The 12,208-nt window shown below is 38.2% G+C and overlaps 2 protein-coding genes across 2 annotated transcripts; one reads left to right on the top strand and one right to left on the bottom strand.

Annotated features, from left to right (window-relative positions):
- Nucleotides 1–1,373: 1,373 nt before the first annotated feature.
- Nucleotides 1,374–2,740, top strand: fshb (follicle stimulating hormone subunit beta; the record flags this gene model as incomplete). The annotated part of the gene is given in 2 exon segments (NM_001200079.1): nucleotides 1,374–1,548; nucleotides 2,154–2,740. Coding segments are annotated over 2 exon segments (399 nt in total). The 3' UTR covers nucleotides 2,382–2,740.
- Nucleotides 2,741–3,862: 1,122 nt separating this feature from the next.
- On the bottom strand, nucleotides 3,863–11,956 carry arl14ep (ADP-ribosylation factor-like 14 effector protein). Its single transcript, XM_017458734.3, has 6 exons — nucleotides 9,680–11,956; nucleotides 8,186–8,335; nucleotides 7,173–7,380; nucleotides 5,564–5,692; nucleotides 4,820–4,881; nucleotides 3,863–4,617 (listed from the first exon to the last, which is right to left on the bottom strand). The coding sequence occupies exons 1-6, from the start codon at nucleotides 11,371–11,373 to the stop codon at nucleotides 4,389–4,391; spliced, it is 2,472 nt and encodes an 823-aa protein (XP_017314223.1). The 5' UTR covers nucleotides 11,374–11,956; the 3' UTR covers nucleotides 3,863–4,388.
- Nucleotides 11,957–12,208: the final 252 nt, after the last annotated feature.

Below are 12,208 nucleotides of genomic sequence, written 5' to 3'. Positions count from 1 at the left end.
GAGAGCAGAGTATTTTTGTGTGTTTTTTTAACAAAGGATCAGAAGGTTAAACAATGAAGACAATTTTTCACAGCCTTCTTTGCTCATGTTTACCAAGGGTGCCAATAATTCCTGAGCTGACTGTAAATTGATGGTGGTATTTATTATTCATTGTTTGAAATGACTACATTACCTTCGCCTAAGTTTTTTTTAATGCATTAGAAGATGAGATTTGTATACTGTATGTATCCCAGATTCCTTTTGTGTTGACTTAAGGTTGCAGCCAAATTGAGTTCTGAAAGGACACATGAACCTGGTGCGATTAAAGTGTGGAATTGGATTGAAGAATGATTAATGACCTTCACCATGGGAACTGGGTAAAAGGCTTGACTGACAGAAGTGCAATATTGATTCACACATTCAATAGTCTAGCAAATCTGGAGGAAAAAAAAGTCTTTCCCTGTAAATCTATGCTAAGAGTGTACAAACTGAAACCCTGTTATAAAAAAATTCCACACATTTATATATACAAGACTTAATCACCTTTTCAGATAGATCCAGCCAAGCAGGGAGCATCCTACATTAAACTACTTATTAGATTAAAAACACAAGACATTAGTCCCTTGCATCTTATATCTAAATCTTGTTGTCTATTTGCAGAACATATTGGTGGATCCTGTGGTGTTTTCCATTGTGAGGTTTGTGGGAGGTTTGACCTTGAAGCCCCAGACCCTTCAGCAGGATGCAATTCAGACTAAACCTCCGTCAGACTAAACACTGAATGCCAAGGCTATGGAGCTTTGGGGATTAGAATCCGCCTCTACAAATGGCATCAGAAATAAAAATGGAAATATGAACCGAAGACAAGACTGGAGCCTCTTTGGCCCTGAGGTGGGCGTTTGGGCTGACAGGAGGGTATAAGTAAGATGGCTAATGGTGACGGACGACATAAGACAGAAAGAATCTCCAGCAGGTAAGTCAAACCTCAGGTCTTACATCATTGTTTAGCCTGATTTTCAGCTTTCTTGTCGTTTATTTTATCCTGCTAGATGTATACAGGTTTACATTAGAAGAACCTTTAATGTCATGTATACAAATAGAGTGAAATTCTTTCCTCCTGTATCCTAGCTTGTTAGAAACACACAAGGTCAACCATCACACAACTCCAGCTGTGACAACTTGGTAGTGCTGGGGCTTGAACGCTTATCTTATCAACTTTTGATTAGTAACCTACAGCCTTATAGAACCTGCAATTTCATTTAGTTTAATCTAGTGCACATGATGTGGATGTTTCTACCAATAATCTACAATTATCGAGCCTAGTTTAACATCCTGCCGTAGCTAAATATATTGCCATTGTGTTATTCATATATGTGCATCTGTGCTGACTTCAAGGTGATGATGCGTGGAGTCACCATGGTGTTGCTGTTGCCGATGCTGGTGTGGGCGGGGTCAGAATGCAAGGCACGCTGTTGTCTTACCAACATCTCCATCACCGTGGAGAGCGACGAGTGTGGCAGCTGCATCACTGTCAACACCACGGCCTGCGCTGGCCTCTGCCAGACCCAGGTACAGTCCAGACATCACCACAGATTTCAGCATAATTGCTGAGTCCATCTTTTTTTTTTTTAAAAAAGAAACACTATATATTAAATGGCCACGGAATTCTGTTTTGCGCATAAATTAGAATAACAGAGGTTTTGTATTTAACTGCACTGTAAAACCTTATTAGTTCATTTAATTTAAAAAAATTGAGGAAAATAATTACCTCAAAATTTTCAAGTTGATAAATACAATTACATACAACAACAATTTATTTTAAATTACAAAGTTTGAGTTAAATTTGTTATATTTAAGTGTATTTGGCTTAAAGAAATTGATTTATCAACTTAAAAATTTTGAGGTAATTAGTTTCCTCAAATTTTTTGAGTTAAATGAATCCGGGTTTACAGTGTGTAAAAAAATGTATGTTAAAAATGCTGTTTTAAGTAACTAAAAACAAAGCAATAACTGTTAAGGATCTTGCTATTATGTTTCATAAATTCTGATTTTATTGTATTTTATAGAAGACATTATATAACAGCTAAATGTTATAAAGATATTATAATATAGCTAATGTTTTTCTTCGGTACAATAACATCATTATGAAAAGCCATTATTATGAATATTTCCAGGAGAGAGCATACCGCAGCCCAGTGGCACCGTACTTCCAGAACACCTGTAATTTCAGGGACTGGACGTATGAGACCATCCAGCTGCCGGGCTGTCCTCTGGGGGTTGATTCATCCTTCACCTACCCCGTGGCTCTGAGCTGTGAGTGCAGCCAGTGTAACACAGAGATCACAGACTGTGGCGCTTTCAGCATGCAGCCGAGTAGCTGCCACACACACGCCTACTACTGAACCAAGTCGCATCAGCTCAGCCAACAGCCCAAAGCCCTCGCAGCAATCTGGATCACTTTCAGCATCTTAAGATCATTTTAGGAATATTTTGTACCAAGAAGTTTCATCCTTCCTTCACGTTAATTATCCTATCTGACCGTAATCACTCACACACAAATTTACAAATATGAAATAAATAATAAATAAATAAAAAAACTCCACCACCACCACAGTTTGATACCTTATACTACAAATGAGATACAGGTCTGTTCTGTTTGTCTGTGTGACCCTGAATATCATGAAGGGCATGATGTGCTGTTGTTCAGCATCACCTGAGCATGTAAACACTGCTTCATTAAAACAGCTCACATGCAGCATTAGCATCTTCTATTTGTTTCTGTAACACAGCAGCTGCTTCCAGACTCTACACACATGCTAGCGTGCACACACTCTCTCTCTCTCTCTCTCTCTCTCTCTCTCACACACACACACATTATTTTGTGCTGGATGAGAGATATATGCACAAGTGTTACCACAGTTTATAATTATTCTTCAGAGACCAATTATGAAATTCTTCTCTCTACAGATACTCTGCATTTACTCCAAAGAGCAGAACCCATGATCCAAGCTTGCTTTGCTCGAATTCACAACTAATCAACTAGATGATGAATCAACGTGAAATTCTAACTGCGTCTGTGATTATGCATGAACGGCGTCAATATAAACCAATTAGAGACACAAAGTGGTAACACAAATAAAAACAAAAACAAACCTTTAATCATCAAACAGCTTAGAAGAAAAATCCAATTAATAATATAAGCTGTTAAAGGAATATTCCGGAAAAAAATAAAAATAAAATTTTTTACATCTGTAGTGGATGTGATTTCCACAGACAATTGACATGTTTCCATCTAATGAGATTTAAAAATAATATTAATAATAATTTTTAAAGAAGTTTATATAAGAATGAACGCCGGTATTAGACATTGTATAAGTTTTAATATAAGACAGACACAAGAGAAAGTCTTACAAAAGCTGTTCTTAGATTTCTCCAACTGAAATCTGGTGGAAAAACAGCAATAAGAAGTGCCCTGCACTTTCCTGAAGGTTATGTTTGTTTATGCTGACATATTCATCCTTCTAAAGGAGTAGTGCTGCCTTATAAAGGACAAATTATACAGATTTTGAGCATTACAAAAAGTACAGGTTTTGCATGAAAACGTCTATTGACACCCTAACAACAGGCCTACATTTTGAGTAATCAGGAGTTTCCTTCTTTCTTTTCACAGGAAAATGTGTTGAGATTCTTGTCCATGATAATCTCACATACTCTACACATGCAGTAGATACAGATAACTTTGAAAAATGTTGGAGTATTCCTTTAGTAGAACAGCAGGAACACTATCCCTCAAGGTTCCCTAAATGGACATTGTTTAACACAATATTTAACATGAACAAACCATGAAGTTCAGCATGACAAAGACATAAGATCACTTCATATATGTGGTGACTTACCAACAGTTTATTCATGAAGTTCATAGATTGTTAATGTTTATTAATGTAGAAAATCATTCAGATCAGTTTTACAACAGAATTTACGATGTAAGGAATGAGCTTGTGTTTTTAAAAATGACCAACTGTCAGCCTATCAAATCTCTTCAATCTGAATATGAAAGTGAGCCTGGTGAGGCATCATGCAAAGGAAATCAGTCTACAGAAAGTAACGTAGCCCTGGAATTAAAAAAAAAGAAAAACTCCCAATGGAATCACAGTGTTCAATTCATATCTACAGAGCATTCGAGTTTTTTCATTAGAATTGTCTTTAGAATATTCGTTGAGCATAGAAAACTCTACTCGTGTCCAAACTACAAACCCAAAGGCCAGCAAGGTCTCTGGATCACCGTTTCATTTATTTTATGTTGACCAGATGAAAGCTAGTACAAAAATGAGACCTTAACATTTACACCACTAGCCAACTCTTCCACGCATTGAACCCCCAACACCATCTCAATTTTCTTTCCTCGCCAGTTAGCTTGCAAACTTGTTCCGGATGATCTCGCCCCCCTCCACTTCCACCTGCTCATAAAGCCACTTCCTGTCACAGCGGCACTCGACGCCACACTTGCGAGAGCTGCATTCGGGACAGGGGTAGAAGCAGCCCATGCAGTCCACATCCAAGCAGTCGCACAGGTCTCTCCCACAGGAGATCAGCAGACCTCGGCTGTCGTACACTTTGCTCTTAGCCGTCATGACCTGCCTGAATTGGAGAAAGGAAGTAAACCCAGAAGTTTGGCATCATGTCTCATCATGAACATATTATTACACAACTTCAGAAATCTTCAACTCGTAAAAATACTAATAAATAAATAGGTCAAAGATTTTCCAGTACAGAACAGCAGTTCCCAAATGTCTCCATGTGTCAATTTTTCTTACTCGGAAACCAAATTCAAATCTGATACCTGTCGCTGGATGAGACCTTCGCCCCTCCACGTCTCTTGTATGCATCATTTCCTGATTTTCCCTGTAAAAACAAACACAAAAAAAACACATACTTGAAATATCAGAATCCAACTTGTTTTTCCATTACAATCACACGGTAATGTTTTTCAAACACTGTCTCCATTTATCTGTTCCACCTGAGCCATGGGCTGTGTCCCAAATACCATATGCTACTGTAATAGAAAACATCTGGTGGTGCTTTTGGGTGTCATTACACTATCAGTTTACATACAAATGCTTTCGACATCCTATAGCAACGGTTTTGAGCATCAGTCAACAAAACAAAAAATACGAATGGCTCCAACTGTCCTGATATGCATTAACACTGACTATTCCTAGCTTGAGTGTTCTGGAAAATGGCATTTTAACCAGTCTGAGTTTAATAAAGCTATATGAGAGAGTAAGATTATTACAAACTTTTATATAATATCACAAAATATCTGTGCACAAGCTCTGCCATGACTGAAGCATCTTGTGTTCTCCAAGGAGCTAGAGGATATATATCCCTCAATTTGTTCATATATATAAGTTCAGCAGATAAGTTCAACACACTGGTATTGCATCATTATTATTTAGAGAAAAGGAAAATAAATTCCCTTGGTAATAATTGCATCATCCCCCCCACCCAAATGTGTAAATAACCATGTAAAGAGAACAACAGTACTAAACATGTAAGCAACCATGCTCCAGTTTCCACGCGTTACCTTTTGGCCAGTGTCTCTTGTGGTTTGTCTCCTCTCCTTTGGGAACTGCTGTTTGCCTCCATCAGAAATTGAACCAGAACGAGATTCCTCTTTCGTCCCCAATCCCCCACGGTTCTTCCGTAATTCGATCTGGAATAAGTGCCTTGTTAAATCAATTGTATACAGTTTACAGCATAATCCTCAAACTTGACCCTTTACTTCACTGGATGACTCAGAGTGAAATATCCAGTGTAGGTGGGAACTCCTTTAATACTGTTTAAAAAGCATCTCAGGGGAAATTCCTCAAGAAATCAGTTGAAAAAATGCCAAAAATGCATTTCTGGAAATTCTAGGTAAAAAGGGCGCCTACTTTGAAGATGCTAAAATATTAAATTATTTAGATTTATTTTGGATTTTTTTTTTTTTTATCACAACGTTATTCCCATAGTTCCATTTGTGTTATTTCAGAGTTTTGATGACTTTATTATTATTTCAAAAATGTGGAAGAAAAATAAAAATAAAGAATGAGCGTGTCTAAACTTTTGACCAGTAGTGTGCATCTAAAAATTAGTTTCTAAAACACATTTTACAGATTTAAAGGTTCAGTACAAAATTCTAACTTCAAAGTTTGTCATTGCTTCTTTATATCTCAGAAAAGTGTACTAACATTAACTCATTTATCCCAATATGAACATTATTACACTGACATATTGCCCAGCTGTACATGCAGGCACCCATGCTCAAATGATTTTGGGCTTTTATTTCTGAAGCCAAACAGACATGACAGAGTTTGTAGTTTTTGGAATTTATTTTGGTTTGCATTCAAAAATATTTGATAATCAAATGAATGACAATCCTAAATATGAGAAATGCTTGGACTGTGTGTTACCTGCACTGGTTTCACTATTTGAATATTTCCTTATTCAACAAGCTCTTTTAATAAATTCCTCAGCCATCCCAACTAATAGCTATAGTGCCTTCCAGAAATATTGGCAGCCTTCATGAAACTGAATGCATGAAAGCCATTTTCCACTTAACAACATGCTGTGCGCTATAGACCATTCTAGAAGTCGACTGATTGATCGGTTTTGCCAATTAATTGGCACTGATAATCGATTACTGGAACTATCGTTTATTGGCAAAAATCCACACCAATAGTTTGTCCTGGTTGCGGCTGAGAAGGGTCCGCTTTCATCATACGGTACGAGAGCGGCCTCACTGACTAATTCTGTTGTGCTATGTGAATTGATTTTTGATTCATTTTGTATGACTATTTTCATTCATTATTTGGAGTGTTACTTTTTGGTTCAGGTTATATATATATATATATATATATATATATATATATATATATATACACAGTTATTATATATTAATATCTATTTGATTTTTAAAAAAGTACAGAACATTTCCAAGTTCATTTTTGTAATAAGGTTCAGCAATATTATACTTTGAGTGTTATGTTTTCATTCAGTCTCAGTTTTAAAAACTATCGCTCAATTAATCGGTTATCGATAGGTACCGCCCAACTTAGTGATCAGTGCCAGTAAAATCCACTATCGGTCGACCTCTAGACCATTCCATATACATCACTATGTTTTAACTTTAGTCCATACAACCACACACATACCTTTGTGCCGTCTGCCCCCTCCTTGGCAGAGTGTGAGAAAATGGTAGGGACAGCATCCTCCCTCAGGAACTGTTTGCCATTGTAATCGCGGAAGCAGTCAGGAAGGAAGTGATCTGAACACAGACATGAGTTGGTGGTTGGGACAAAGTTTTTTCGCCCGAGGCTTCGCACCCACTGCTCTGCTAACTGAGGCTTGCTGATGGGGAATCTGTCAAGAAGGACATATAGATATACAGTTTCATCACAGCTACAAGTTTAAAAAGATTTTAATGAGTTTATGAAACCAGACGACCCAGAGGAAACCTCTCGTTTATTGTTATTATACTTCCTAAATCCACCCAGGTGCTAGGTTTACATCATGAAATGGTCAACAAGTGTCGCTACAATGTAGATGTTCCTAATAAAGTGGTTAATGAGTGTATATTTTATTGTTTTAGTGTATACCTAAAATGTATATTATGCATAAATATTTCAATTAGGATTTCAAATGATGCTGAACTTGACTTGTTAAAATTTAGAGTAGGGATGCACCGAAATGAAAATTCTTGGCCGAAGCCGAAAATAATGGAAAAACTTGGCCGAAGGCGAATACCGAACACGTTTTTTCATGTTTTTTCCATTTATTTTGCCATTTTTTTCACCATTGCATAAATTAAATTGTCAAAATGTGCTTTTTACTATTTTGTCTTACTTTTCAAAGAAAAAAATAAATTACAAAAACTAAAATTTCAAAATATTTATTTAACACTGAACATTTTTCATTCCAGCAGGCGTAGGCTACCAACAAGGCACAATATAACTTTAAATAAAAAAAATTAGTAAAATAAAAATATTTTTGTGGTCATCTTTGAGCCCCCCTTGAATAGGCTATGTTAGGCCTATAACTGACTGCTGAAAGAATGTAACACTCTGTAGCCTACAACAAAAAAGTGCATTAAAAATTGCATTGACAAGAGTGCAAAAAAGTGGATGGACCCACAACAAATGAATAATTGTCCTAGACATATGCCTACTTATTTAGGAAAAGTGGCAGGTTCTTCTTTATGAAAAGTAGCTTCTCTGCTTTCCCACATTCAAGTCGGGTCCTCTTCTCATCGATGATATGAGATGCAGCACTAAACAGTCTCTCGCTGTCAGTGCTCGTGCATGGAGCAGACAAGTACCTATACGAACGGAATCGTTAAATATTTAAATATTGCCTTTTTTTTGATAGTTGCTCATTTCAGAACAATTGTGCTTCAGAGATAATGAAATGGTTAAAAACCGGTGCAGGCCTAGGCTACTATTTTTTCCACAATGAGCTATAAAATAAGCTATAATAAGAAATATACTTTTTTTACTGGATCTACTTCATAGGTGTCCCGTTATACAGAATTAATGACACCTGCCAACCAAGCAGAAAATAGGAGGCCTATTTCTCCTATCCGGGGTAGTATATAATTTAATAATTTAATTGAATTCATTAGGCTAACTAACATTAACAATAGCTGCGTTTACATGAACAACAATAATCCACTCTTAACCCGATTAAGACCATACTTTGATTAAGAAACTACCATGTAAACAGCAATTTTTACTTACCTTAATCTAATTAAGGTCATACTCGAATTAAGCTCTAATCGAATTAAGACAGGTAGAGTACTCCTGTTTTAGTCGCATTATGGACGTGTATGAACATCGTGCGAGAGTTTTCACTGCATTTTGCGACAAGACACGATCACACACGGCAGTTCTCAACATTTTTCGGCGAACAAGAGAGTTCGGCTGCGTCCCAAACCACATACTTGCCTACTATAGGTCTGTAAAATACATGTATCTCGGCTACTATATAGACGGTAAGTACGTAGTTTGAGACGCAGCCCACTGCTTCAAGCAGTTATCTATTAGCACGTACAGCATGACAAATAATTAACTGAACTTAAAGCATCCGTAAAAAAAAATTCAATAAAAACACCCAAAACTGTATACGGTACCATAACGAAGACGAACTGTATGTTGATACGTGAAATTCTGGCGGGAACGTTGGACGGCGTGGCGCAGTGACGTGGGCTGTTAATCTAATTATGTTCTATAACATGTAAAACGGGAACATGACAGGAGTATTCTAAAAGCGACTCATGTAAACACCTTAATCATATTATTGTCTTAATCAGGATAAGGCCAATAATTAGATTACTGCTGTCCATGTAAACGTAGTCATTGAGCAATACATTTGTTACAGTAGGCCTGATTAATCTTTGTTAAAGTAAGTTGATAAAAATATAATTGTTCACTGTTAGTTCATGTTAGTGGAAGTGCATTAACTAATGTTAAGAAAACTTTTGATTTTAATACTGTATTAGTAAATATTGAAATTAACATTAAGATTAGTAAATGCTTTAGACGAATTTTTTATTGTTAGTTCATAACTGCTTTAGTTAACTATAGTTAACAAATTGAAACTTCTTATAAAGTGTTACCAAAATATAGCCTAAATAAAGTTTTTTACGAATAGGCCTAGCCTATACCTGCGTGCCATCTGTGCCAGGTCGGGAAAGCGACCTTGATTGGTCCTCCAATATTCGAGAGGGTTATTGCTCCTGGGGATGGGGACTTCTGAGAGATAACCATCTAACTGTTGAGTGGTTGAGCTTGTCCTCTGTCTTGCATTTGGGTTATTCTCTCGGAGGATTTCATCAAACATGTCAGACAGCGAGGCTGTACGCGGCTCATCTGTGCGGGACCTTTTTCTCTCTGCGCTGTCCCCCCCATCTCCTGCGCAGTGCATCCCCTGACCATCACCAAGTGGCTTTCCCGAATCCAACTCGGCCTGGATAATTTCTCGTGTGTGCTGTTTTGTCCCCACATCCAAGTAATGCTCTTTATATCGTGGATCAAGTACAGTCGCGATGCAGTACAAGGGTTCAGAGGCCGCCTGAATAAATCGGGTGTGGACAGCCTCCAAGAGTGTACTTTTAGTTGTTTTCACTCCGTTGTCTTTTTCAGCCTCTTTGTTTAGAAGACGCTTTAGTGCTGCAAGGAAGGGGATAACATCTGCCACAGATGCCTCAGATGAGCTTATCTCTTTTGTTAGTTGCTCAAAGGGGGCAAGAAGAGAGAGAACATTCTCGATTACCACCCACTGGTGTGCGGTGAATGTCGCGGGCAGATCATAATCTGCTGTGTATGCAGCCAGTATTCGCTTTTGTGCAAAAAGGCTTTCCAGCATATAATATGTACTGTTCCACCTTGTGCTTACATCTTGTTGGAGACGTTTTGTTGGCAACGCAAACTGCTCTTGGATAGATTGTAGGCGCGCATAGGCAAGCGGAGAATGGTTAAAGTGGCCAACTATTTTCCTGCCTATAGCTATCACATCCGCTATACTGCGCTGACTCATCACTCCCTCGTTGACTGCTAGCTGAATTGTGTGTGCCATGCACTGAATGCCTTTCAGATCGCTGTCTCCCATGGCTTCGGCCATATTTCTTGCGTTGTCACTGACTACCACATGCACTTTAGATCGGTCGATACGCCAAGTGTCAAACATGTTAGCGAATGCCTCGGAGATGGCTGTAGCTGTATGGGACCCCCTTAACTCTTGTGAGTGAAGCACAACCTTTTGTAGCTTGAAATCTGTGTCAATCCACTGTGCGGTTAAACTCAGCACACTGGTGGGGCTTACATCTGAGCTCCATATATCTGTCGTGAAGCTGAGGGCTGCAATATCTGTAGCCAAGAGCTCGTGGACATGAGTTGAAATGACATTATACATCTCAGGTAAGCACACGTCTGTGAAATACCGTCTACTAGGCATGATGTAACGGGGCTCGATATAGTCTATAAGCCTGCGAAATCCAACGTCCTCTACAACCGAGAATGCTTGATCATCCAAGGCGATGAATTCCATAATCTTTTTAGTAATGCCTTTAGTTTTGGCACTGTCGTTGGCAAACTTTTTTGCCTTTTCTAAGAAGTCAGCCACAGATGGAGTGGGTGTACTGGGAGGAACTTTTCTTTTCGCTGCTGCTGCTGCCCCTGTATCTTTCTCGTATTCTGCATACTGTTCCGGGTGCCTTGATTTTAAATGATAAATTAAGCTTGTAGTGCTGTACGTTTTTCCAGAAGTACCCCCTCTAGACAGTTCAGCAGAACACTGTCTGCAAACGGCCATTCTTCCATCTTTCTCTGACACTTTAAAATGCTTCCACACTGCCGACATGTTTGCTGCAATTAAAGCTTCGTGTGTCTCACTCTGTTTGCTAGGCTATTTGGTCGCGTCATCAAACAGGTCATTGTTCGGTCAAATTTATTCGGCCTTTTCACTTATAATTTCGGTTGCCGAATATTCGGTGCATCCCTAATGTTGAGTATTTAGCACACAATGTGACATGTCTCGAAAATGTAAACAAAATGCCAACGAAATTAAACATAACAAATATTAGAATGTTTATTCTATTATATATTGTCTTGTTGAAACTGGCCTACATTTCACTGTGTCAGTTCAGTCCCTGCATTATGAAGTTTACCTAAAACACATCTGGCAGCGACAAACTCAAGGCTGAATCCCAAAACGCAACTTGTTCCCTAGATCAGTGCACTACCTAGGGCACGAATGAATGGCGCGTGAACCCTTTGTAATGCACTATATATACAAATTGGATCTATTTGGAGTTCAACCTGCAGCGACTTCATGAATAGTTCCATAAACGTTCAACTTGTACTTACACCTTCTCTAGAACACAACCTTGTGCAAAATATCACACATAAACGAGTTTATTCGCTAAAAATTACGTTTCTGAACGGAATATTACCTGTAAAATCGTATCTCGGAGCCTTTCACGAATCGGTTTGTGCACCCGAGGGCTGAGCAAGCAATAGGCATGGTCTTAAAGCTGCAGCGGCGTTAAATTATGAGACGAATTAGAAATAATCTAATTCAAATCCATGTAATAAACATGCAGATATTTAGATAGTGCTAACACAAATGATAACAGTGGACCAGTGTATACTGCAGTCTGTAAATACAACCAGGTCACGCTAGCGTTTTTTGTTTT

The sequence above is a fragment of the Ictalurus punctatus genome, chromosome 27 (genome assembly GCF_001660625.3).
Source record: "Ictalurus punctatus breed USDA103 chromosome 27, Coco_2.0, whole genome shotgun sequence".
Taxonomy (NCBI): Eukaryota; Metazoa; Chordata; class Actinopteri; order Siluriformes; family Ictaluridae; genus Ictalurus; species Ictalurus punctatus.
Note: the sequence above shows the minus strand (reverse complement) of the source record. Positions and strands in the feature narration are given on the sequence as shown.